The sequence below is a fragment of the Chaetura pelagica genome, unplaced genomic scaffold (assembly GCF_000747805.2).
Source record: "Chaetura pelagica isolate M959 unplaced genomic scaffold, ChaPel_1.0 scaffold10, whole genome shotgun sequence".
Lineage (NCBI taxonomy): Eukaryota > Metazoa > Chordata > Aves > Apodiformes > Apodidae > Chaetura > Chaetura pelagica.
Genome location: NW_009952263.1, coordinates 6866710 through 6894699, shown reverse-complemented (window position 1 = coordinate 6894699; position 27990 = coordinate 6866710). Strand labels below are relative to the sequence as shown.

The 27990-nt window shown below is 37.0% G+C and overlaps 2 protein-coding genes across 2 annotated transcripts in view; one reads left to right on the top strand and one right to left on the bottom strand.

Annotated features, from left to right (window-relative positions):
• Nucleotides 1-19918, top strand: part of KAT2B (K(lysine) acetyltransferase 2B) — a 40515-nt gene extending 20597 nt beyond the window's left edge. Inside the window, exons 7-18 of the mRNA XM_010007627.1 lie at nucleotides 727-833; nucleotides 2488-2613; nucleotides 5035-5171; nucleotides 6559-6767; nucleotides 8492-8618; nucleotides 11159-11269; nucleotides 12843-12986; nucleotides 14818-14932; nucleotides 15682-15718; nucleotides 16043-16106; nucleotides 16204-16288; nucleotides 19354-19918. Of these exons, the coding sequence (XP_010005929.1) occupies nucleotides 727-833; nucleotides 2488-2613; nucleotides 5035-5171; nucleotides 6559-6767; nucleotides 8492-8618; nucleotides 11159-11269; nucleotides 12843-12986; nucleotides 14818-14932; nucleotides 15682-15718; nucleotides 16043-16106; nucleotides 16204-16288; nucleotides 19354-19547 (1456 nt within the window). The 3' untranslated portion in view covers nucleotides 19548-19918. The remainder of the gene's footprint in view (nucleotides 1-726; nucleotides 834-2487; nucleotides 2614-5034; nucleotides 5172-6558; nucleotides 6768-8491; nucleotides 8619-11158; nucleotides 11270-12842; nucleotides 12987-14817; nucleotides 14933-15681; nucleotides 15719-16042; nucleotides 16107-16203; nucleotides 16289-19353) is intronic.
• Nucleotides 19919-23443: 3525 nt separating this feature from the next.
• SGOL1 (shugoshin-like 1 (S. pombe)) lies at nucleotides 23444-27571 on the bottom strand. The gene is made up of 8 exons (XM_010007626.1): nucleotides 27436-27571; nucleotides 27159-27355; nucleotides 26713-26811; nucleotides 26228-26286; nucleotides 25916-26067; nucleotides 24501-25355; nucleotides 23822-23993; nucleotides 23444-23585 (listed from the first exon to the last, which is right to left on the bottom strand). The coding sequence occupies exons 1-8, from the start codon at nucleotides 27569-27571 to the stop codon at nucleotides 23444-23446; spliced, it is 1812 nt and encodes a 603-aa protein (XP_010005928.1).
• Nucleotides 27572-27990: the final 419 nt, after the last annotated feature.

The window sequence follows — 27990 nt, the reverse complement described above, 5'->3', positions numbered from 1 at the left end:
TTTTGTGCAACATAGCTTATGCCCCAATCTTGCTTCTAAAAGGGAATTGGTGTTTTAGCCCTGTGAAGGCAAGCATGCTGGATAGTCTGATCTGTGGAATTTCTCTCACTCATAATAATACCAAGAGAGATGTAAAGTCATGCTCTTTCTGTAAGTGTACCGAAGTAAGACTAAAAATACTGCTATACAAGCACAAACGTACAATTAAATAGCACAGTAGCACACTTAAAGGAATGAAAATATCTTCCTAAGAGCATTGTTAATAACTAACACTGGGATTTTATAAATCTGTAAGAGTCAAAAAGCAAGTGCCTCTGCAAAACACCGGTTTATCAAAATAGACATTTTTTTGTCATAATTGTGTAACATGAGTACCTTGGTATCTGTCAACTCACAGCTTTCTTATTAGTGTACAGACTTGTGCTTTAAAAGCAGTTTTTAACTTTTTCTTTCTGCATTTGAAAATTAGATAAATGTTGCTTATAATCAAAGATAAATTTTCATAGGTGAAAGCACTCTGCCAAATTAAGATGCTTAGTGTCTACTCTGACTTGTGATTTTGTGTAGTTTTTTTTTTTTTCAAAAGGAATCGGTCCACAGCATTTTCTGACTGAATAAATTAAGTATTTTTAAATTTAAAAAAGACAGTTGTTAATGTTTATTCTGAAAAAGAACCTGTGTCGAATGATCCTATTAAGTCAATATTTCACCTGGTTTTGTGCTTAGGTTTCTGTCAATGCTGGAAGAAGAAGTGTACAGCCAGAATTCTCCCATTTGGGATCAAGATTTCATGGTGTCTGGTTCCCAAACTGGCCAGCTGGGAATCCAGACAGGTAATTTGCATTTAGTTACGGGTAAAGAAGGACCTGAATAAAGATAAATCTGTACAACTGCTGATTCTAAAGAATGAGACTTAGATACCCAGCTGTACAAATAGCAGGCTATACCAAAATCAGTCTGCCTTGAGTAAGGCTGTCTGCCCCTGACTCTCTAGTGCTTCCTTGTATAAAGATCCCATTTTGGTGATGAAATACAGATACTTGAAGGTCCCAATGGAGCAGGCTGGGTGCTGAGGTGAACTGTCTGAGTATTCAAGAGACAAAAGTGCACTCAATGCAGGCAAGAGGGAATGGTCAGGAGGTAAATGTCCATGGTGGGTCACCTGCTGGGCAGCAGTCCCCTCACATGAGAACCCATGCCAGTCCTCCAACTCCTAGCGGTAGAGAAGTAGGGACCTTCCAGATCAGATGTCCTACTTCCTTTGCACACATGCATTTGATATTCTTGGGGTTTTTATACCTTTTTCTTGCTTGGTGCCTCATTGGCTATTCTGCAGCTTTACTCACTTTTCCTCATTTATGGTGTTGAGGTGTAAGACATTCCCAGACCTGCAGGGAGACATTGGTAATGGTTTTCTTTCACTTTTGTCTTCTCCTTTCTTGCTCAAAAGTATTTAAAAACCAGTTATGCAGCTCAGGGTCTGACTTTAATTTTCAGGTATTTAATTCAACATTTTGTAAAAATTCAGTATTTTGAAATGGTAGTTGATTATCAGTTGACAAAACCATAATGTCAGCACTTTATCCAATAGTGAATTTCCTAGAGTAGTAGGGAAATTCCACTGTGATACATAGAGGTGCCCTTTTTTTTTCTTTTTGTGAGAAAAGAAGCTCCTTGTCTGCACCATGATCTATTGAATTATGACTTAGCCACAAGTTCATTGCAACTTAAATCATGTTGCTCTCAGAGTTCATTCTATCATGTAAATTTCTGCAGTGCTTCATTTTAACTTGCACTTCTTGGTATGAATATGGCACAAAAGAGCTGTTGCTGGTGATGACACCAGGTAAAGGCACAGAAGGAGAAAGACTGCAGTTGTCCAGGCTGCAAGCTGTCACCTCAGCCCCCCACCTATCTGCCAAAAGTCCTGATGTAAATGAAAACTGGGTAATTTGGGATGACTGTTTTTTAAAAAAGAATACTAGAGAGAGAGATGTTGGTCTGTGGCTAAGTTTCATCCTCTTAACTCGTGGAACAACTTCTCCCTTTATTGAGTTTGATTTATCCAGCCAGTCTTTGAAAACAAAGTGGACAGCTGAAGCTGAATGATATGAGACTTTACTTTTCAGTAGACTCCTACAAAAAGCCTTTTCATGAAGCTAAACACCAACAGGCTTGGCAGGTGTGTGAAGGAAGTTTGTTTTCTTAGCTTATGCTCAACACTGCAGCATAACAGCCTGATATTTGCAGTCTCTTCCATCCAGCAGTAATGCAGTCCCTCATTTGGTAGAAGCTTAGAAGAATATTTTGAGATAAAGCTTTAATGTTTCTGTTTGCAAACTGGTGGCATTGCTGTGTTGCACAGTGTTAGCTGTTGCTTCTCAGGTGGTGGGTGTGAAGCTGGGACCAGCGTTGTGACAGTCTTTAAGTCAGCACCTTAATGGGTTCCATGCTGTGATTTCTTTGTTTGCTTTTATGTCATTACAGTTATCAGCCCTCCTCCTGTTGCAAGATCTGTTTCATACAGTGCAAGTCCTTCATCTCTAGAGCAACCTAACAGTGGGAATATGAGCCCTGCCTGCAAAGTTTCTTCTGCCCTTGATCCAAACCTAGGTAAAGAAGAGGGAGACTTGCTTTTTGGCTTTTGTTAATGTGATCAGTAACTACACTATATGGTTACCATTGCTTTCACTCTGCAATAGTGACCTAAAGTGTTTACTAAAAGACACACACAGTTTTTCTCCACTGTGGTAATGTTTAACTAGCAGAAATGGCAACTGTATTAGAAAAAAAGACATTGGTTTTTTAAATTAAGTTAAAACGGGGCAAGCTCTGCAGGTGTCAGAGGTTGTTGGAAAATACTTTACTTGGAGTACATATATTATGACTCATGAAAAAAAAGGTTTTGTTTAAATAAAGGCAGAGTAAACAGCACCATTGCATATGTTTTTTTTCAGTCTTTCAAGGTACTGAGCCTGCATACATTTGGCAAAGAAAAGAACAAATGCACCAACCAGGTTAAATTTAAAACATGAATGAGGTCAAGTTAAAGGAAAAAAAAAAGACTTGGGGAAAAAAAGTTGTTAAAAGTATAAATTCTCCTAATAAATCCTTTTTCCAGCACTTCAGGATTAATGAGTTTGTCAAGAGAGTTTGTAGGTCAGAGAGATGGTCGTGAGCTCATGTAAAGTAAGTCCTCAAGAAAGCAGAAAAAGCTAAATGAATTTTTAGCTTTGGTGTTCACTATGGCAGAAATTAAGGAGGCCCCTAAACTGCAGCTTTTCTTAAGGGACAAGTTGGGAAATGGTCTTAAAAGTGGAATTGAGTAGAAGATTTTTTTTTAACTGCAGATCAGTAAAATGTGTCTTAAGTAGTCACTAGAAAAACTGGGTTTTTTTGAGAGGGTGAAAATAAATGTGGAATTGACAAACTAATATATTTGTGCAGCTGAGCTATCACTGGAATTGCCCTTGGCACTATAGAACTGAAACACACAGATGTGAAACTAGTTTCTAAGAGGGTTCTAAGAGAATTCAGAAAGCTATCAGTTGTAAGTCTTCTATTTCAGACAATTAGAAGAAACAATAATAAACTGATGAAGAGTGAAATGAATAAGTGTGTAAGTGATGTGATGTGTGGAAATTATGTGTCTTTTCTAGAACTCACAAATTGTAAGTATCTGTGAAGGAAGTGGTGAGCATTTGAAAAGGATTTTGTGTACCTGGATTTCCAGAGAGCTTTTGACAAGTTGCTTAAAAAACCCCCCTTGTTTTAAAATAAGAAATTAGTCCCTTGGGAAATAAGAATGAGGGTCTGTTCACATATGAATAACTGTTTAAAAAGTAAGAAATAAAGAATATGACTAAATAATTTAGACCATGAAGGGAAATTAACAGTAAAATTCTATTGTTAAGAAAACAGTTGTACTTCTTGAACAGTTTGATCCTCATATATTTAGTGCTTTATCTTGTACTTGAGGGAAATCAGTCTGTAGAATATATGTAAAATAGTAGGCATAATGGGCCCTAAACTACCTGGTTGCTTCAAAAAGAAGATCTTAACATTGTTTTGGATTTTCCTTAGAGAAAAAAGAAAAAAATCAAAACCAAACCAACGTATCTCATTGCTAATGACTGATCACAAAGGCAAAATTCTAAAACCTGGCTCTTGACAATGACCAGTAACAGATATTTAGGGAAAAAATAGAGGAATGAGGTAATCATCAAGTGATATTCCTGTTTGTATGCTTGCCTAGTATTTGGCACTTTGCTGCTTGGATAAATCCTGAGCTAGCAGCTGGCTCGGAAAGAATAGAGGAATGAGGTAATCATCAAGTGATATTCCTGTTTGTATGCTTGCCTAGTATTTGGCACTTTGCTGCTTGGATAAATCCTGAGCTAGCAGCTGGCTCAGTCACTGTTATTGTACCCCCTAGTCCTTGATATTCTTTCATTAATTTGTTTAACTAGTTGAATGTTGCTCTGCAGTTAGTAGGGTAGTTAATAATTTATAAATATAGTCTATATTTATTTGGAAACCTCATACGGATTTTCTAAGTCAAATATATAGGACTGTATGTGCTGCTTCATTTACAAAAAAGGATGAAATAAATTTATAATGGATACTTAATTCCAAGGAATCCTAAAATAAGGTTTCATGTTATCCAAAGGTATACACTATAATTCGTATATTAAGCACTGGCCTTCCAAGACAGCAGCCCAGAAATTCACTGCAGAGGATGTTGAAGCAAAGAGAAAAGCAAATATTTTCAAAGTGAATTTATAGTAGTATAGAAGGAGTGGTATATTCATCCTGCTTCATGCTAATAACCCAGCACAAAGACAAAATTGCACCAGTGCAAAGTATTGTTCAGGTTCCATTTCCTTCTCCCTTTCTATGGGAATTAAAAATATATATATCCCCAGACTTAGCATGCAAATTAAAGACTATAACAGAAGTGCTGGGCTTCAGAGTTCTAGTCTGTGACAGTTTGGTTGTTTCCAATTTGTCCTCGTTTTTGGTTTTTTTTTATAGGGGAAAAGAGAAAAAATAATGAACCCTATTCTCTGGAGGATTCAAAAAGACCAAGGGTTGTAGGAGATATTCCTATTGAGTTAATCAATGAAGTAATGTCAACAATTACAGATCCTGCAGCAATGCTCGGGCCAGAGGTGAGAAATATATAGACCTGGTTTGTTTGCAAATGATCTGTTTTCAACAAATATTCCACATGGATAGATCATCATAAGCTACGAGTCAACAGAACTCACCATGCTGTCAGTAAGAAAAATAGAGACTTTCAAAGAGTATGATTAGATGAGCAAAAAATATTGATGAACTGCATCATTACCATGAGAAATAGTTCTACAGGGTTTTTTAATGCATTGTGTTTAGTTTGCAAAGAGACTTGGAAACTAGTGACAGGAAAAAAGTAGATTCCAGGTTATTTTGCGATGTACTTCTGTTGCAGAACATTTCCAGAGTATGCTTTTTATTGTTAATCATAGATGTAGCTCTTAAGACAAGGTAAACGGGGTTCAAATCTTGCAGCAGAATGTAAGATCCACAGTTAAAACCTCTGTCTAGTGCAGAAGGGCTGATTTAAACAGTTACTTGCTCCATCTTCCACAGTTGCTCTTTTTTTCTGCTGGAAGAGAAAAACAAACAAAATTGCAGAATTGTGCCATGTACAGAATTGCAGTGTCTTTTTTTTTGGCTGGCTTTTCCTCCTTCTGTTCCTTTCACTATGTTTTGCCAGCAGCTCTTGTTTGCCAAGGTTTAGCTAGAGACTGCTGAAGCCTTCGAACCACCTACATTTCTTACTCAAACTATAACACTGTGACTGATGGCTCTGTGTATTGCAAATGCTGTGCCAGTCTCGCTGTTGTGGCTGGCAGTGACTTGAAACCCAGCAGCCAAACTTGCTCTAGAAAGTAAACAGTATGTCCATGCAGAGATGTTTTGGCATTGCAAAATGGTCTTGAAAAAGAAGAAGTTAAATAAATTACCTGTGTTAATTTCTTCTCTATTCAAATATGTGGCTGCGATCACTATCTATGTAACAGCAAAATCAGTGGGAATTAAAATGTTCTTTTTAGGCTCTGATGATGGTGGCATTGATAGTGGAAAGCACTACTAAAATGAATATGACTCTGCACCACCTTTAAATATGTGATTTGCACTGTGTGTGGGCAAATACACTACTTTGTGCGAGCTGGCTAGAATGAAGAAAATATGAAGACTTAGTTGCATAGTCTTCAGCTGGATGAGTGCTGTCCCCTAGGGGATTTTGGAACTTGTTGACTCGTAACTATTGCTGTTGTTACCTAATCTTTACCAAAAGATGTTTGAATAAGCCTTTTTACACTGTAGCGTAGACTTATATCCAGCTTATTGGAACGTGTCACTTCAGCTAAAAAGAGGTAAATGTTGGCAGCTCTATTTTTGTAAAATGATGGCTTGGAAAAAAGAGAGAATTTTGTTTGTTCCTCAAGGCTGTTCCACCAGAGGATGTGAAATCTCAAAAATATTGTTTTGTTCCTCTTTCGTGCAACACAGACCAACTTCCTCTCGGCACATTCGGCCCGGGACGAGGCAGCAAGGCTAGAGGAGCGCAGGGGGGTGATTGAATTCCACGTGGTTGGCAACTCCCTGAACCAGAAGCCCAACAAGAAGATCATGATGTGGCTGGTTGGTTTACAGAATGTGTTTTCCCATCAGCTGCCTCGAATGCCGAAGGAGTACATCACGCGCTTGGTCTTTGATCCGTGAGTACTGCTGGAGAGGGTTTTGGTGGGTGAGACTGAGGCAGTCTGGTACTGGTGCAGGCAGCTGTATAGGAAGGGGCCAGCTGAGGTGGCATGGAGGACAGCTCTGCCCCTGATACCCTTTTCCCATCTCTTAAAGCTCCCTTAACTCTCAGCCAATCTAACTGGATTGTACCCACATACCATCTTGGTGGCTGCATTAATGACAAGTGGCTTGTAGTTGTGGGAAGTGGGCCTGCAGGAAAGGCTCTGAGTATCTTGTGCTTTTCAATGTTAGAACTTAAACTGGGAAAGTAATTCTGGTGCATATCAGTGGTTTTCAACCCATGCTAACTTGCAGGCTGCTCCATCCTCTCTCTGCGGAGATTGTGAACCAAATGGCAGCAGAGACTGAAGTTTTTCAATGAGAACAACTTGTAGAATATATAAAGAACAGCAGCATTTAAGTCAGCATGGAGCAAATCTCTCCTAGCCCAAATACATTGCTTTTTGCTTTGTCAGTGCAAGTTTCCGGTCTTGCTTTGGGTGGAACTCTACACCACAGGAACTTGAAAAGATACACGTTGGCTGTGTTGTACATGGACCTTCAGCTACCCTAATGTTCTGACTGAATTGTGCTTCAGCTGCTCACACGTGGAAGGAGGTTCTCCTCAGAAGTGTCTACTCTTCCACCATTAAGTTTCTTATGGAGTCCTGACAGTTCTCTCTCCAAATTTCTTTTGTCTCTTACCTGGTTATCACCCTTAGTGTTTTGGTTTCTGAAATGGCCATCCTTACTGGATCTTATTGCTTAAAAAGCTAAAACATGAGTAAACAAAATTAAAAGCTGAGGCTGCTACATTGCTGCTGTCATTCTACAAATAAAAAGCACCAAAATAAGTACAAGAAAAGGAAGAATACATGAAATGTAGAGAATATCTTTCAACCATGGCATATAAAATATAACTCCTCTTCAGCCCACCCTTTTTTGGAAGAGACTCACTTTTGGCCCCAACCTTCCCGCTAACTCCTGAGATTTTTGTAAATTTGTGGTGCTGTTTATACAGTTTATATGGTAGCAGGTATCGAATAATCTAGAGAACAGGTGCAGTGTAAATCTTTCCAGACCTTAAGGATTACACTGAAATTCTTAATCCTTGATGCAGGAGTTCAGATTGTACCTCATTATGTCTTTTCTAGCAGTGAATGTAAATACAACAGAAATGGATATTTATTCTGGTCTTGATTCCACTAGGAGTGGGTGATTAGCAAGATGAAATATCATTTCTTGCTTCATCAGCTGCATTTGAAACTGATAGCTTAGCTATAGAGAGTGCATGCAAGGAAACTGGAGTCTCTTAGGAAGGACTTGCTGCCCTGTAACTCCATTAATTTCTAATTTAGTCAGGGTAAAATAATCCTGAGAATTGCGCAGTGGCATAAGTGTCAGCAATAGACTCAGTCAAAGGAATACAACTCTTATTTATTGGGCATTACCCTAGTATCTAGGAGTACTTGGCAAGGCCAGGACCTGGCTGCATGAATGATGAATTTTATGGTAAATTCAAAGGGTGTTATTAAAATAGTAACTCCTTTGTAGATACAAGCAGCTAAATTAACAGAGGCATATGCAATTGCATTAACATCATGGAAAGAAGTGAATCAAGTTTCTGAAAAGAGGAAGGTAATGGCACTTTATGTACTATGTACATGAATTAAAGTGACTGTTATTTTTGTCTACTCAGGAAACACAAGACCCTTGCATTAATAAAAGATGGTCGTGTTATTGGTGGTATCTGTTTCCGCATGTTCCCCTCTCAAGGATTTACAGAGATTGTTTTCTGTGCTGTGACTTCCAATGAGCAAGTCAAGGTAAAAATAAATCTCTAATAGAGTTTATTAAATGTATTTGAGGCTCATTCACTACTGCATATGCTCCCAATTTCATTAGTCACATTGAATATGTTGCTGAGTTGCCAAATACAGCTAGAGTTTAAAAGATACAGTGATTCTGAATATAATACACAAAAACTAAACAAATACGCAAATTTAGAATCATCACCGTAAGAGTAGGATTACTGCTAATTAATTAATTAATTAATGTTATCCTAGCACAACAATTATGGCCAGTAGTCTCCCTTTCTTTGACTGTTTACTCCTCTATCTTTGGCAGTTGCCTGCATGTGTAGTGTAACACCTCTTGGTTGACTGAAATAAGTACTGCTTGTGTGTGACAGTAGTTATTGTTCCAACACTTGGTGGTGTTACATTACTTCAATAAGAATTAGATATATTAAAAAAAAATATTTATAGTTTTGCATCTCAAAAAAACCCACATGGCCTATTCTATACACTGATAATTTTGAGTTAATTTCACAAAATGTTCTCCGAGTGTTGAGAATTAGTGTTGAGTTGAAAGCTTAAAGAGAGCACCATGAATACAGGAGATTCCTCCTGCTTTCCTAGTACTACAGGTCGATCTAACTATGATCATTTGGTTCAGACTTTTGCCTTTAGATGGTGCTGCAGCTTTGTTTTTCAGTTGAAACTGTTACAGCAGAGATGTGAGTTAATTCAGAGCTTGTAATAGCGGAACATGCGGAATATTTTGTATCCTGTTTTGAAGTGGAGAGCTCTGGATGTTGAAGGGTAACACAGTGGAATTAAAAGCCTCTGACAACTGTTTGTACTTGGGTTCTATTTTATTTTAATCAAATCTGGTGTTGGAGAGGAACATTTCACTGCTCCTAGCAATAGCCTTTCATAAAAGTATCCAAAGTGTTTTAGCAAGTGCAGACAGTAATGGAATATGCTTAAGTTATCTCTATTCTAAGTTTCACTAATTCATGAAGTATGTTTTCATTCAATAAAACAACCACCTGCATGACACAAGTTAGGCTATGAGGAGTATATTGTGATTCTCTAGCAATAACCTTTCAGAATATAATAGAGCAAAAATATCTGACCTGTCAGAGTGCCTCCTAGGTTGCATATACATACATAAGGCACCATTTCTTCTGTTACCCCTCTTGGTGCCTTACTATATCAGTTCACTATTTCTGAAAATTTGCCTTCCCACATTTCTGTCTGAGTAAGCTGACCCCTAGAGAAGGTAACTGAGAAAAACTAAATGTTCACACGTGGATGAACTGCCTCCTCTTGGCTTAAAGAGCTTCCTCAAATTCAGAAATACTTAATTTTACACACATGAAGTCTTAATTTCCAATATGAGGTCTGAATACAGGATGCTTCAAAGACAACTGGGAAGGAAGGTCTAATGCCCAAATTTTATACCTAGATTGGTAAGATTTTAAGGAAAATGTGTCACTACTACATTTTTTATGTTGAGCTTCACCACTTACCTAACTTGCCTTTATCTGGCTATTTCCATGTTTGAGGCTATTAAATGGTGAATTAAAAAAAAAATTGTATATTTTCTAATTTATTTTTTTGGCTTATGTAGATAAGTAAATATTTCCTCAGTTTTCAAGAACAAAGTACCCCAAACCATCCCATGTATATTTCTTTAAGTGTCCAGTTATTTTCCATGATGTTAAAATTGGAACATATGCAGGAACAGCACATTATTATGGGCTTTTCTGTCTATTTTACGTCTCTTAATTTCACAGCAGAAGGGAAAGACTATAGTTTACTTGGAAATGAATAAACGGAACCTTTTTTCACTTTGGGGTTGAAGGAAAATGGAAATTACTCCTGTGTGCAGTCAGAAAGGCATAGCTATTTAGCGGATTGTGGATTCAGTAATTTTCTGCTGCTTATTATGGTGATAACTATTTCAAAATTCCTTGTTATTCCCTGTGATAAGTTCAGATTCTAAATCCTTGGAGGCGGAGGCTGTTTTCTGCTGCAGGTGCACAGAACAGTAAAATAGATCTCGTCTGAGAATGGGTTCCTCTAGGAGGAGTAATTTCAGTATTCCTACTGCTTTGCAGTTTTGAAGCTACATGGCTAAGAAAGGAGGACCTATTTTTACAATATAAGTAGTTTTGTAATTGTTGAAATATGTGTATATTAATAGTTGATGTGTAACTTAGAAGGAAAAAAATACACCTTGACTTACAACTTCCATGACAATGTACCTCTTTAGAGCTATGCTTTGTCCCTAGAAAGAGTTGAGGTTTTGGTCTTTTTTAGATTAAGTGTGGGTCAAACACTGAAAGCTGTGTTTGTTTGAGTCCCCTCTTGGGTCACAAAGATAGCCTTACAAGGCTGAAAACAGTTGGATCTTGAGTATACCTTGCCAAGTTAGTACCAAGAAAATCTTTAAAACAGGATCTGGAGAAAGGACTACATTTTCAAAAACAGTTTGTAATAACCCTTGAGCCACAGTTACTAATATGTGCAGTCCCCAGTGGCTTTTGAATGGCTTTTTCCTTGTACATTTCATGCAGGGTTACGGAACTCACCTAATGAACCATCTGAAGGAGTACCACATCAAACACAACATTCTCAACTTTCTCACCTATGCAGATGAATATGCTATTGGCTACTTCAAAAAACAAGTAAGTCAATGTAAGAAATGACTTGGTGCAAAAAGTAACATCTCACAGTGATAAACTAAACAACTAGCTATCACAAAGTACTTGGATAAAATGCATACTAGAATTCTATGTGTATATTTTTTTACTTAAAAAATGTGCTCTGTGTTCATCTTGTGTGTTGATACTGACTTACAACACATTTTGCTTTGATGAAATCATCTGAATCTAGGTGTACAGTATAGCCTATAATTTTTCAAGTCTAAAAACCAGTCAAATATGGATTGGCTGCTGCTTCATTCATTCAGTTCTTTCACTGGTTTCTTAAGAAGGACCAGACATACCTGCTGCAGACTAGAACATACCTGCCCTGTGCTCACAGCTCCTACTGATTTGAGGTATGAGGTTCAAGTTCAGGAAAGATTCTGATGTCTAATCTCTCAAATGGATTTGATAGATTAAACAGGTGTCGTATATCTGGTCAGAGGATAGAGTGAAGATGGAGTCAGACTATTCTGAGAGGTGTAAAGCAATAGGACTAGAGGCAGCAGACACAAGTTGAATCATCAGAAACTGCAACTAGATAGAAGGATTTTTATTTTTTTTAACTCCTGTCCTAAATTTGGTGAACTACTGGAAAATGTTGCCCAGAGAGGTTGCGGAAGCTCTGTCCTTGTCAGTTTTCAAGACTGGACATGACCTTGAGCAACCATGAGATGATGAGACCTACTCTGAGCAGGGATGGGGCTAGATGGAACTTCTTAAGTCCCTTCCAAGCTCAACTGTTCTATGAGTCTGTGTATAAACCTGATAACATTCTTCCTTCACAAATTCAAAATGTATGAAAGCTGAGCTTATGGTACTGCAGTCTGTACAGACAGACCCTTTTATATGTGAAATGTCCCTTCCCCAATTTGAAGGTGCTTATTTTCCATGCAAGTCTGAAGCCTCTGATCGTAATTTTTGAGACAGAAATCCTGATTGCGTTCCTCATTTTTGTTGGGGATTCATAGATACCACTGTAATAAAATAATAAAATACAGCCAAAGTGAGAATGCTACAGTGCCTTTTATTGTCTTCGTTGATTCTTTTGTGGGTTTGTTTTTCAATTTTCAACTGTGTAAAGACTGTGGTATAACTCTAGAACCTTTAATAGGCATTATCTTATTTTTTCACTTGAAATACAAAAGTAAAACCAAAAAAGTAATAGTTTATTCTGGCCAAAAAGTTGCTGTCATCTCATTGACTGCAACAGCAACTTTCCTTGACTAATGACTATAGAACTGGCATCCTTTAATATGAAAAAAAAATAATTAAAAAGTCCAGTAGATTTGTTTGTAGTAAAAAATCTTTTCCTTCATCTCTTTATCATCAGTATCTCCCTTCTTTTACTATACATTAAAGCAATTAACTATTTTTGTATCAAGTGACTCATGAAAAGGTGTTAGCAAGGTGTTAGTGGTCTGTAACTGTTTCAATTGTACTGTCTGTATTTAACTTTATTATTAATTTGGTTCTAAATCATTACAACATTTCCGTTAAAACAAGTGTAAATGGAAAATGGCATCCTGACAGCTTGAATTTTTTTCTTCTTCAGGGTTTCTCCAAAGATATTAAAGTACCAAAAGCAAAATATGTTGGCTACATCAAGGATTATGAGGGTGCCACATTAATGGGATGTGAATTAAATCCAAGGATCCCCTACACAGAATTTTCTGTCATCATTAAAAAACAAAAAGAGGTAAAGGCTGAAACGAAACACTGAACATGATAATCTATTCAAATATTTGGAAACAGTTCAGTCAGTGCCAGGCTACCTCTCTTCTTTGCATTGGTGTTTAAAATATTGGAATGTATACTTTTATTATTTAGAATAATGATACAATTCAAGTCCCAGTGCCACAATTTTGAATGCAGTTGAAGCATTCAATTCTACCATACTAACTTTACAATAACAGACTTGTTGAAAAGTACTGACATTTTGAGGAGAATTTCATAGCTTAATTTTTTCATAGATAATAACTAAGTAAAATCTTGTGAGACTGATTTATGTTCTGCAGCTTTCCCATTTTTAATTTTTTTTGTCCCCCCCAGTGACAGTAGTGTTCATGAAGATGACTTTTGAATGGAGTGTTTATACTGCGTGTCCTGTATTTTACTTGAAAGAAAGAGGATTGTTTTTTCTGCTAGTGTTTTAATATACAAATCAGGGGTGGACTGTTAAATTTCAGGCTGTCCCTCTTTGGAGTTTATGTGGGAAGTTCTTTATATGTTCCATAAAATAGGCAGTTTATTAGCAAAATAATTAAGATGTTTCCATTTGTGTTGAAATACCTTCCTGGGTTTTTAAACAAATACAAATTACAAGGATAATGTGTTATTTCAAGGTTGATCAAATCTCATTACTTTGTATTTTATTAAAATGCTTCTCTATGGAATAATAATTTTTCTTCTGGTAGAATTACTTGGCCTGTGCTTTCAGAAAGAAAGACAGTATCTTAGTGTTACACACTTAGTTTACAAGGTTTCTTAACTTCACTCAGGACATCTTTCATATGTCCATACAACATAGATCATAATTTTCCATCTTTCATTTCTGGTGGAATTAACATTTAGTTTGAAAATAGCTGGAATCTATCTGTGGTACTGTTGTACTGTATATCTTAACATTTGTAACCTCTTTTGAAAGTGTTTTTTTTTTTCTTTTCCTCTTCTTTGAGAGAAAATACTATGTTTGAAGGTCCTTAAAAAAAAAAAAAAAGTCCATCTTTTTATTTTCAAAGAAAATAGTCTCTTAAACTGCAGTGATCTTAATGGCTGCACATTTGTTTACTCTATTACGAAGCAAGCCATTTTGAAAATGACATAATCAGGACACACAAAGCTTAAATAAGTGTGTATCAAGAGCACCAAAGAAAATTACTTAGAATTGAGGTAATGAAATTGCAAAGCAGAACAGAAGGTACCCCAGAATTGGGAAAGCCTTTTCTGGCATTTACAAGCAGAGTATCAGTTCCAAAGAGTGGCATCATCCCGACTTCCTGGGCAGAAAATCTTCAGTAAGAGCATCTCTGACTAGTGTCTAAGCAATTCCTACATCTCCTGTGGAGACTTCACAATGAGCAGGTATTTCTACATTTTGGAACATATATGTGCATTGAAACACGTGCATTTAATACATGCCTTGATATTCCTGACCAGCTGGGCTGAAGTGGTTCAGAAGCACTGGCTGTTAGAATTAGACCACTTCCCAAACCTGCTTTCAGGGATTTTCCTTCCCTGCCTCTGCTACCAGCTTCCCGGGAGCTGTGCAGCTCATGGTCAATACAGCAAGCAGTGACTCCTTTTCTCCCAGAGGTGTGCATAAATAGGCTGCTGAGAGACTTGGTAGCATCATCTGCAATATCAGTGTTTGTCCAGGTAGCCTGCCCCTGATACCAGCTTCAGTGGACCTGTAAGGACCATAAGACCAAGGAAGCAAGAGTGTTTATCACGTTTTTGCATTGATCATCTGGGTTGCTTTTGAGCAAAGCAATTAATTATTCTTTGTTTTCTCTGCTGCTTTATTACAGATAATTAAAAAGCTCATAGAAAGGAAACAAGCGCAGATACGAAAAGTTTATCCTGGCCTTTCTTGCTTCAAGGATGGAGTACGGCAGATTCCTATAGAAAGCATTCCTGGAATTAGTATGTATCAACCTCTTTTCAATTAGAATAGAAGCAGGACAGCTCAAGAAAGGTTCAAAACTAGAAATAATAATGTAGTCACTTATTTCTTTTTTTATTAAAATGTATTTGTTTTCATCTGCTGATTTTATTTCTATGAAGATTGTTGTGTTTCCTTTATAATTGCCATCTTTGAGACTTCCCCAAGGCATCCCAGGCTGATCCTCTTTTATGTACATGCATGTAATTTTATTTATATGTGGTCCCTCTGATTTGTATCACAGTATAGTCTGCTATTTCCCTATGGCACCACTGTTAGGCACTTCACTCCTGTATAAGGATGAGTTCTGTGCTAAACATGGATTTGCAGGACAAAATAGAACATGTAGGTATCATCTGGGTTGTTTTTTTTTCAAGTGTGCTTTTCTGCAATTTATTCTCTGTCCCTAAGGAATAAAATTGGATAGCTTTGACATCATTATTCTTTATAGAGATTGTAGTAAAATATGCATTGAATTATTGAAAAAAATGTGTTTTGTGCAGGAATATTTTAGAATCTTTTTAGCAGTCTGGAGGAAGAGGACTGTAGGAAATTGAATGGGGCTGTAGGCAAGATGGTTGTGTTATTTATTAGGAGTAGCTTTTATTAAAACAAACCCATTTTACTGCAGCACTGCTGAAATGGCTTTTCTTTTTAGAGTTGCAGTAACTCACTTAGTGTTTTGACCTACTATAGTTCTGTTGTAATCTCTCATGTTGTTGGTGTACAGGAGAAACTGGCTGGAAACCAAGCGGAAAAGAGAAAGGGTAAGTGCTCACCAAGTAAAGCAGTGAAGCAGTTTTGAGATCCCTTTGGGAAAAGTCTTTTAACAATGTCATTTACTATTTCCTTCCATCCACTGGAAAACAAAGAAATAATCTACAAGGGATTAGTTCTTAAATTGGTTTGGGTTGGGGTGTTCTTTTGGGAGGGGTGAGATGCATGCTGGGCTTTGGTAGCTGTTTGTTTTAAAATTTGTTTCTTCTGTAAGATGCTTGAAACTTTGGAGCTGTTTTTAGATGAGATGCACATCATAGGAATGAAGATGAGGGATTCAAGCTCATCTTTTTGTATTTGTATTTTTTTTCAAGTAAGGAGCCCAAGGATCCAGATCAACTTTACAGCACATTAAAAACCATCCTTCAGCAAGTGAAGGTGAGTGCTAGTTCTACCTTATCTTTTCTAAAGATTTTCAAATAATTTCCAATATAGAGTTTCCATATTAGATACCTTACTTTTTTCTTTACCAAAGAGCCATCAAAGCGCTTGGCCCTTCATGGAACCTGTGAAGAGAACAGAAGCTCCTGGATATTATGAAGTTATAAGGTTTCCCATGGGTAATGCCATTAACATTTTTTAAGTTTAGAGTTTAAGAATCTTTATAGCTGGAGACATAGCAGATACATTGTTATCTGATTGTTTTATGTTAAAAGATAGATACTATTTGCAGCTGAGTAGCTTGCAGCTCTGAAGTGCAAAGAGTACAATGCTGTCATTTTTGACTGCTTCATGACCTCTGTGAAGCATCTATAGTGTATATATGTGGAATCTTAGTATGCCCTAGAGAGCCCTAGTAAGCTGTTAAACTCTGTGTGAGTTGTACAGGTATGTTCTTGTCTGTGGTAAACTGGTCATTGCAGATCCTACTGGTAGGTTAAACAAAATCTCAAGGCAAACTTTCACAAATACCTGAGCATTTCAATTGCTTTGAAAAACAAATCTAAGCTTTATAAATCACATAGATAAAGCTTTTTTGAAAGAACCAGAGTTTTCTAATTAAGTCTTAATTATTTGCTGCAATTTAAGAAAATGCTTAATTCAACTGATGGCTGATTGTAAAGTAACTGTTATATTTTTATTTAGATCTACCAAAGTTGTCCAAGGTGTTTTTTTTAAACTTTACTCATTTTTAGATCTTGCAGCTATTGTTTGTGCAGGATTACTTGTAAAGGGAAGTACACAACTGCAAATCCTGCTTTTCTTTGCTTTTGACTGCTGGATCATATAATTTCAATGATGATTCAGTGCTGTGCTAAACAGATGCTTGTTTTGATTTGTATTATAGCAGCTTTGAATCCTGCTACTCCTTCATTGTTTATGCAATACTGACTCCCATCTTTCTGATTACAGTTTCTCTACCTTTTAATGTTATTACAGAATGAAATGCAAGTTCATTGCAGGCTACTATCAATCAGTTTCTCAGAGAATGAAAGCTTTGTTCATGTAGCTTTGCACAGGCTCCTAGGCTGTGTGTACCAATTTGGCTTAATAATATTTTATACTCAACTTATCATTGTCAAATAGCGAATATATGCATACTTCATAAAATAGCAGCTGGCTCCCTGTATCCCTGACACAAATGTGTTTTCTAGCAATGAAGAAAAAGAATGTTGACACCCTCACGTGGCAGAATTTTTCTGTTTTTCTGGGCAGAGGTTAGATCTAAATGACCGTTTAATCTGCCACAATGGTTACAAAGAATTTACTGCCTGGGTTGGCAATCAGCAAGTAGGAATGTTGTCTGTCCTTTCTGTGTTCAGCTGTATTACAATGGAGGTGGGGGCAGCAGCTTTCATTTTAGGAGGTCTTTGGTTTAGTTTTGCTTTGTTTTTTTCCACCAAGGAACCCAGCACAACTAAACCACGTTTTAGTTCATGATCGATTTCTGCTTTCTTTCTGCTCTCACTGCCATTGTGCCGATACTCTACGAAAATCCCTAAGACATCATTTTGATTTAAAAGAAGCAACGTTATCTTTTCTTATGCTATCACATACAAGATATAACATTTGTCTTTACATTTGCATACAGTTAAATTGTACAATATTTGAGACATATCGCTGTGTGGGGTTTTTTACTACTTTCTGTGGTCAGTTCTCATGTATAAACACTTTTTCCCCCATTTTAAGTGCTCCTTCAATTGCTTGTTTTCAAGAAATAGTGTTTGGTTGTTTTTTGTTTCCTTTTAATCTGCAATTCAAATCCATATGGCCAAGTGACAGATGGAGCTAGACTTTCACTGTAGTTAGAGGAGAACAGTTTAATTGACCCACCAGGCAATGTTTGGTTTAGAGTGAGCTGAACAGCCTTCTCAGTTGGATACTATAATTAGACCATGGATATCTAGTTTAGATGAATGCACCTACATTTCAGACTTAGTAGGGGCTGAATGAGCCTTTGCTTTTGCAAAATACTGTGCAACACTAGTGAATAGCAAGTTTTATGTCACTGGAAGAGGTATTTGAGAGCATCCATCAAACTATTATTTAGTAATTCCGTCTTGTCAATTTGACAAGGGTTTTTCACTGTTTTAGCAAAGGCAAAACTCCCTTAATCAAACAAACAAACAAACAAAAAACCAAAAAGCCCAAACAAAAAAAAAAATACCCAGAGCTGTATTTTTAAATCCTAAATTTTAAGGTTACATTCCTTTGCATTGGAGGTCTTTGGTCTCTGCTTTCCTGACAGTACTTGTTGGCAGCAAGTCTTCACCTCAGCAGTTTCTGTTACGGGTTCACAAAGGTGCTGCTGAAGCCTGGCTCAAGCATTGCTAAAAATACAGTTGTTGGAGTATCTGCGGTGAGAAAAGCCAGGGCATCCAGCACACCTCCCACTGCTTCTGTTCCTGTACTCACTCCTAGAACACTTACAGTGTAGACAAAATTTTTGAGCGCCTGATAAGGAATTATTGAGAAAGCAACTGTGTAGAGAATGCTGAGGTGATTTACATATTTTATGAATGACTGATTTTAGTATAAAGGAAAATGTTTCTCAAAGAATGCTCTGTAAGTAAAAGCTTTACATGATGTGTTCCAAGCAGGAGAGATCTGTTCTCAGGTGACTCTTAAAAAGGGATACATAACTATAAACTTTGAAGATGTAATTAAAATGTATGTAGAGTGCAGAACAAATGTAATCTTTTTCAAAGTTGCAAGTACTGCTTGTAGTATAGATAGATTTCTCCTCTGTGCTGTGTTCACATAGAAGTGAAGATTTTAGGTTAACATATATGCTTTGTGATGTTTGAATTCTTTGCTTATACACTCCTAAGGCCATCTCCAGCAGAGCTGACAGCAGGCTTTGCCTCACAGAGCAGTTAGAGGAGAGTTAGGGACACCTAATACCCACTGAGGACTATGAGAACACAAAAGAATGATGCTTTAGTCTTTTAAAGAAGAAAAAATAAACTCTGCACAAAGCCATTCTTAGAGTGAAACATTGCTTAGCTTCAGGGGCTCAATTGCTGTTGAAGCTAAAAAAGGGATTGTGCCTTAGATGAAGGCAATTAGGAATTCCAAATCCTAGCTTTGCCAGTTGATGTTAAATGGCAGACCTGTGTAAAAGGATATTGCATAGAGAAAGTATCTGAATCAAACGCTGTTAATCTATTTTTCTCCTGTACAGATCTCAAAACAATGAGTGAGCGACTCAAGAATAGGTACTACGTGTCTAAGAAATTATTCATGGCAGACTTGCAGCGGGTCTTTACAAATTGCAGAGAGTACAACCCCCCCGAGAGTGAATACTACAAATGTGCCAATATACTGGAGAAATTCTTCTACACAAAAATTAAAGAAGCTGGATTGATTGACAAGTGACACTGTGTTTTTTACAACCAAACAGTGTGCCTACTTTATGGGCAGGGGAAGCTGTTCTAAGTTGTGGGACTTCAAGGTTTCTAGAAACTTCTGTTTAATACCTAGCACTTTTTAAAAAAACCTTTTAGTTTTGCAAACATGTATTATACTGAGGTTACAAAAATTATTTTATTAAAATGCTTTATAATGTATTTAATTATGGATATTTTTTTTTGTGTGCCCATTACCGTATGTTCATAGTAAATTTATCAACTACAGCCTCAGAAAACCCCACAAAATATGTGGGAAATTGCACATGTTTAGGAATATGAAGATAATTCCTAGACAACAGATGTTACAGGTTACCTAATGCAGTACCTATTTGATAAACTGGGGTTTTTTTTGTTTTTTTTTTCTGGTGTAAAAGAAAACAGTAAAGGAAAACAACAGTTGGGAGGGGGTTCTGAAACACTTTGTTTCTTTATAAAATCTTTTTATAAGATGTTATTTTTTAAAAGAAACACTCAGCTGAGAAGCTGTGAGAGAAGACCAGCCAGTTCTGAAAAAGGACTGCCTGTAATCTTTGGGAGTTGCAAGTTTTTCTATTCATTTTGGGTTTTGATAAATATTTTGCCTGCAAATTGTTATTTCATAACCACTATTTAAAAAAATAAAATAAAATCTGGCTAGATGTGTAATGTCATAGTGACTCAGCTTATGCAGGACATAAGTACCCAAAATAACTTCAGAGAATCTGATTCGCATATACTAGAGAATTTCAGTTGGCTTAGTAGAGTTAAGGTTTTGATGCACTTAATCATCCACCCTATTTACTACTCTTTACTGATAAATTCTTTAGGTTATTCAGCAGAGATAAGACTATTGTATACAGAAGTCAACATATGACAGCTTCTAGCTTACATACTTGCCTCTGTGGTAAACTGGATTTTCTACCGAGCTTTATTGTAAATGCTTATTAACTGTGATTATTTACATCTGGGAACATATTAACATTTTACAACTCATGTTAGTATAACTTTAAATTGAGCACTTACATATATATAATATATTTTGCTGCTTACACTACATATAAGAGGTACACCTGACTTCTTAATGAAGATCAGTCCAGGCCAAAAAGTTGTCACTTGACATTTTCTAATTAAGAGTTTATAACTGTAATTATAATTGCTTTTATGAAAAACAGATTTAACTTTCATTCTTCATGTTTTATATTTACAGATGTTAAACTGGTAAAATTCAGTAGTCATAAGACTGAAAAGACCCCACTCCTGTGTTGTGTCAAAGACTATATTCCTGCAAAATGCCTGTGCAATGTTGAATCAAAAGTCAATTAAGCAAGTATACAGGTCAGGAGCTACCTGCAAGTAGTAAATGTGGTACACAAGGTGTTAAAAATGTTAACACTAGGACTTGCCATAGTGTATGATGAGAGATTAGTCTGACCTACGTTTGAATCTATAACAAAGGTACAGAGAGTATTATTATTTTTAATTAGCCAGTCCTGGATGCTATAATCCTTTTTTGTAGATTGGGCCTACAGATGCACCTGTTGAGCTTGGTATCCTGTGAAATTTTGTTATTTTCAGAGTAGATTTTCTTACCGTCTTTCAATCAGATTGTCTCTTCTATATTGAAACGTTTCTTTTCTAATTTAAGAATTAATATTTTCATAGATACTGTGCAATAAAGTTACAGTAGAATATGTGGTTTTGCAAATGCTTTAACAGCTGATAAACTTTACATTTGTAAAATTAATATATTGTACTGGTACAGAATAGTTTTAAATTATATATGTACAAAACCCTACTTATTTTGGTCTCTTTTCTTCATTAATTAGTTCTTGCACTACAACTGCATACACTGAAGCAGTTTCACAACTGAAACTACAGTGCAGTCAGTGCAGCTTCTGGGTACACTAGGAAATACACAGAAAAGCTTCCAAGCTCCCTGGGAGGATGGTGTGCAAAGCTGTGCTGACAAGTCAGTGTGGAAAGCTGTGACCACTGCAAGTATTCCCAGCTCCATGCCAACTGAACTGTTACTCAACATCTCACACAATTCATAAGTTTTAATTTGTTGCCTGAAAGCATGTTCGTGCTGTTTTCCTACTTTTCTCTGCTAGAACCCTCTATTCACAAGACACAATTATACATAGGAGCGAACTACAGTTCCTTTTAAACCTGTAGGTACCTGCTGTCACCCTGGTGTTACTCAGATGGTACATTTATTTTCTATTCCATAAAAAAAACAAACCTGCACATCTCTTAATACATGGCAGGCAATTGGAGAGTATGAAGAGATTTCTTTTTTTCTTCCCCTTTGTCTTTTGTCACGTCACATGGAAGTTTACTGTTCATAGGATAGCAAATAGGGGTCAAGAGGCTTAGCCTTTTTCTTGGGACACTTCTAGGAGTACCAGCTGAGACACAGACTCCTTCCTGCAGTTGTGATGGAACTGCAGCACTTCAAGTTTACTCAGTCCAAAAAAATCCAACAAAACCCAGACCCACCACATCTGCTTTGGTCTCCTCCCTGATAAAGAGCTGTTACAGGTTTGTTTGCTGAAAGAACAGCTGAAGTTAAATCATTCCATGTAAGTTCCTATAGTACTAAAGTTTCAGATTGGAGATGGTAACACCCAGAGCTAGAATGTTAGGGTCCCAAAGGGAGGTTAAGCTTCAATTCCAACATCCAAAGGCTGCGCTTTGAACAAATATTTTCACTGAGGTTATATCACTGGGGAATCATATAACAAGTTAGCAATAAAAACAGTATTTAACACTACACATTTTTATTACAGAGATCTTACATCTATTGAAGACAAGAAATCTTGCAAGACAAGAAACCTGTATTTTTGTACTTTATTATTTTGAATGTAGCTTTCCTCTTTGTATTCACATACCAACTAAAACGTCTTAAATGTTTCTCAAGCAAAAAAAAACACCTAGTTTGAAATCTTGCTTGATGGTTCGTAAGGGAGTGTTCTAGGATGTTGCCTATTTGATACCAAATGGTACCAATGCAGATCTGGCAGATCTCCCTCTGGTAAAGGCACTTGCAAAGCAGGGCCAAAATTATGAATTCCTATAATAGAAGTTTACTTTATACTCCACCAAAGCAGAGCGCTTTTCACAACCTTCACAAATAGGAACGAAGCAAATTTTAAGTTAATTAAGTTTAGCTTGCATTCATAGCAGTACCAACCAACCAACCCTATTTGTAACTTTTGAAAGCTCCAGCTCTGTAATCAACTCACAGCTGGCATTTTTGCTTCTAAACAACACTTATGCTGCATAAAAAGGGGAAGGAGTTCACTGACTTGCAGTATGCCCACCTGGCACTGCTACTCTTGAAGCTACTATGGAAACTCAGCAAAAAAACACACCAGCCAACTCTGAGCTCTTTCTGAATACTAAGACATTTATTGAGCTTCAATATGAAACTACAACCGGTACATAAACAAAATCTGTATAAACATTATTATTAAAAAAAAACAACAACTACCCAAAAAAGCATTTGATCCTAAGTGCCTACAGTTTATCTGTGTCAACCATTGTGAGATCAAGCAGGGTACAAGTCATAAAATTGCATTCACTATCTTTTCCATCAGATACTTCTAATATATTCACAGATCCATGATGTAAGAATGCCTCCTCTCAAAAGAGTTTGAATGTCTTCACCTTAGTTACAAAATTAGTCTTGTTGTCTTCTAGATCATTAAGAACAATTCACTGGAATAAAAATAAAACCCCTTAATTTTATAAAAATAAAACCCCTTAATTTTATATCTTTAACATTAGACACACGGAAATAGTTGCATTTGTCTTTGTATATTGTACATCAATAACATACTGGATTTCAGTCCTCATGGAGTTCTGCTGTTGTGACCGAAAATCTTAACGGCAACCAACAAACTTCTCATTATATTTTGAAAGAACTTCTTTCTGAATAGAACGGCGTTTAGCATCTTTCTTCTGCTTGTAAATTGGAGAATTCAGAAAATTTGTATCTGTAAATGGATCTCCTCTCCTGAGTTTCCTGTACAAAAAAAAAAAAAAGGTAGCAAAATCAAGTTTGGTTCCCCACCTCACTTAAAACATTAACTTTCTGCTAGGAAGTTTAATTTCACATGAACTAGTTTGTATTCCTAACATCAGACCTCTCTTTGAAGGTTTTGTTAAGAACTTCTTTCCAGTATTTAAGTAATCTCCTCACATCCTCCATTTGATGGTATATCCTACACTTTGTGTCAAAGTGGGAAGTAAGACACCTACCCTGAAATACTTGGTTCCTTATAGCTCACAGTGATAGTACAGCTTCGCTTGCGTTTTGGAGATGGTGGTTGCTCAGCTTCTGGGACAACAGATGCGTTCCTGGTGCTGGCAAGCAAGGAAGTGGTATTGGTAACATCACAAAGGTGACCACGAGATGGCTCAGAAGGCTGCCCTGGGAAAAAAAACAAGCACACTTAAGACAATGCAAGCAAGCTAGACTGAAAAAAACCCAAACAAACCAAGAGTGCCTGTGAATATACCAGATGTGAAATAATTAACTTCATCTTTCCACTTAAATGTGTAAGAGGATCAACAAATACTCAGTACTTTAATTTGGAAATTTACTCTAAAAAACACTAAGCGGTGCCAGGCAAAGGGCAATTTGATATTCTGCTTCTCTCTCAATTTAAACTTTTTCTCCACTTTTTCCTCAGCTTTAATACATATTTAAAACACATCTAAAACACAGTATTCTATGCTGACCAGTTTCTTAAAACATTTTTAATTCTATTTTCTGCTGACAAAAAAAGAGGCAGACAAGAACTAACCTTATTTATTTTTATGACATTATTTTCTTTGTATTTATTTTTTAAAAAGCTACAATAAAAAGTCTAATTCCCTTGAAAAATGTTGTCTCTCAATAAATCAAAACCAATTAAAGAACACTTTCTGCACTTACTAATGGAATTGTCACTTGATGTATTGCTTTCAGTCTCTTTTTCATCATGGAGTTTCAGCTCACGCTGTGCCAAACATCTTTTAGACCTCGGCCTTGCATGGACTGGTGATGCAACTCCATTGTCCACTGAACTTCTCCTTTTCTTTGATTTACTCTTATAAGGTTCATAAAGGCTATCATCTGAATCTTCTTTAGTATCACTTGACTCAGTGGTATCAGTTTCAGTTAAGTCTTCTTTGTCATGCAAAGCAGTATCTGTGTCATTCACCTTCTTTTGTCGAAAAGGTGTAAGATGGACAGACTCTTCAAAGTTAAAGTCATAAGCATCGCTGGAGCCACCCAAGAAATCCATCTTTTCTTTGGAAGCCTCTTTATCCTGTCCTTTTTTTGGTCTTTGTTTGGAATTTTTTTTAGGCCATTCCAGTTTTCCCTTCTGATGCTTCTTTTTGCTTGCTTGAGAGTGTTCTCTGCTTTTACACGCATGTTGTTTAAGAGCAGAATTACTGTCCAAGCTGAACTGTGCAGTTTCACAATCTATCTTTCTCAAAACCACCTCTAAACGTACTTTGTTTCCATTCAATGGAGAAATACCTGAATTTATGTTTTCTACAGTACACTTCTGTAGACTTTCCTCAAGTCTAATTTCATCGTTTTCAGAAAGCTGTCTTGTTGAATCAGGAGCTTCTAAGCAGTCCAAGAAACCACTGCAAAGTACATCACAGTTCCTCATCTTTGACTGGTGACGCCTGGTGGACACATCTTTTGGTACCATGTTACCAAATCCATTCTCTCCAATTAAAGAATCAGTTTTCAGCTCTGACCTCAGGCTGCTCAGATGAGAATCAGAGGTTTGCCCTTGTAATTGAAAAGGAAAAAAGAATATTAAAACTAAATAGTAACAACCGAGAAAGGTTTTGTCCGAATTCTGAACCTGACGAAAATTAAGTCTGAATTTTCCACACAGATGTGTATAAACCAGTATTTGGCAATCAAGATAAGCTCTGTTTAATACAGCTTACAGACAGAAAGCAGTTCAGTACACTACATTACTATTTTCCTCTAAACTGTTTGGAAAGGTTACCTACAGGCCAATAATTTTTCTGAGTATTTTACTAACATCTGTTGATTTTATAAGTGATAATGCATGAGTAAAGGTCACTTCATATGTTGAACTGGTTTGGTATAACATGAAACTAGATTACAGGTATATAGAAAACATTTTCAAATTCCTCCCCCATTTTGCTAGGCTTCTTCATTAAAAAAGTTTACCAGTTGCCAACATTAATATCTAACCTTTATGATAATAAGGGGAAAATCACTTGACAGTTACTTCAAAAGCAGTAATTACATTTTAAACTTACACATCTTTTTCCTGATTCAGAACAGAGCAATGTCTGGTACTTTGATTTAGTTACCTTTGTCTGGAACTGTTTTCATTAAGTAAATGGCATTGTCAGATTCCTCACAGGTCTCTGACATAGAATGAACAAGTTCATTTCTGTCACACTCAGCCTCCATCCCACTTGGGTGTACTTGATCATGTCCATCAGCACCTTGTAGAGGTCCTCTAGAGTAAACACCAAAGATAGTATTTATTGAATAGCCGTACAATTTATGACAATAAATGACTTCATTACCTTGGATTTTTTCCCTTTTTCCAGTCATAAAATTAAGCTTACGGTAAGAGAATTTTCAGATATAAACGGGCATTAATAAAAGATACTTACACCAAATGTATTTGTCCTGTGACACTGGAACTGTTTTCAAGAACTGAAGAAAGCACACTCTGTCAACAAAATAAATTGTACTGTGACTGAATAGCTGAAACAAGCCTGTACCATATACAAATTTTAGCAAGTCACCCACAAGAAGGGCCAAAGAGGCCCTTGACTCTCTTTCTGTCTGGCTAACAGAAAGTGCTGTGGGATCTCACATATCTGCTCCTGCAAGTGAGCACATTTGTCACCAGCACAATCGTACGGAGAGTGGACAGGGGAGGGAACTGTGAGGATGGTACAGGGATCAAGACACAAACCCAAAGAAAATCAGGGTGCCCTTACTACCTTGTAGCAGAGCCTCAGTCCCGCTAACTACTTACTACACAGTGGGACCCCATGTCCTGCTGGGAACTGCAGAACTAGTCATACCTCCAAACTAAGGCTTAAATCTCAATTAATGGAAATTCAGCTTCCCAGGAGGAAAAGGTACTTACTGTGGAACACAAATTCTTTGCTGGGCCAAGGAGATCAATTGAGTTCAGTAGATTCTGATGAACTTTTGACATAATCTCATTCAAAGCTGAGAGTCTACTCTAATGGACAAAAGGAAAACAACACTGTTGCTGTTATACTAGAGTATCCCTGATCAGTGTAATAACTTCTACACCAGTATTATGAGATTAGTAAATCCGAAGATGCCTGTGTCAGGTATCTTCAATCAAGATAAAATAAAAATCACAGAAGGTAGATTTTAATAAAATAAGAGTAACCATAAAAAAACCAAACACCAACTTGACCAGGTTAGGTGAAAATATGAGAAAGTTTGTTCTGAACATTGAGGATTTTTTTTAATGAAACATGGATAATCCTAAAGATATCAGTGGATTAGTGCAGATTCTAATGTTCAGCTCCACTAAATCAAAGTTATTATTAAAAATACCTCGACGTGTTCTTGTGCTTGCTTGAAACCAACATTTCTTTTCATGTCAAGCATCTGAACCTTCAGATTGTGATAATCTTTCCTTAACTGAAGAATGGTATCCTGGGCATCTTTCAGTTTGAGCTTTTCTTCTTGTAAAGCCTGAGCTAGAGCTCTGTTGTTTGCCTGGATGCTCTTCATTTGCATTGAGCTCTTGGCTACAATTGAAAAGTGAGTATTTCAAACTTGGTTTCAAAAAAACAGCTATGAAAATTATTAAGATATTTAAGCAGCTTACCTGCTCTTTTGCACTGAACAGTGGAGATCTGGCTAGTTTTACCCAGCCTTATCCATTTCTGATTTCTTTTTTCTTTCATTCGTTCCTTTATAGCACTCAAACTGTCTTTGAAGGGCTTTTTCAAGTATTGAGCCATCTTCTACCTTTAAATATATAAAGGGCAAAGCACTTATAAAGATGGCATTGCACAGTGCTCCCGAGGGCCAAAAAAGGAACAGAGCAACAAGAAATACATTTTTAAGTTGCATATGCATATGTAGAAGAGACCCACAAAAAGACACTCGGCTACAGCCATTTCCAAATCTGTTTGCAACGCGGCTGCCGTCACCAGTGCCGGTACCTGAGCTGCAAAACGCAGCGCCCGCTGCAAAGACCAGGCCGAGGCCTGGGAACACCCGCGTCGGGGCTGCACGGCGGGCAGCGCAGAGGAGTCGGGGGGTGCCCCTAAGAAATCCTAAGCGGGCCCCCGGCTCCTCCAACACCGAAGGAAGGCCTTCGGTGAACGACACGCCCCCCTCCCCTCACCCGTCTTCCCAGCACTGTCCCCCTCTCCCT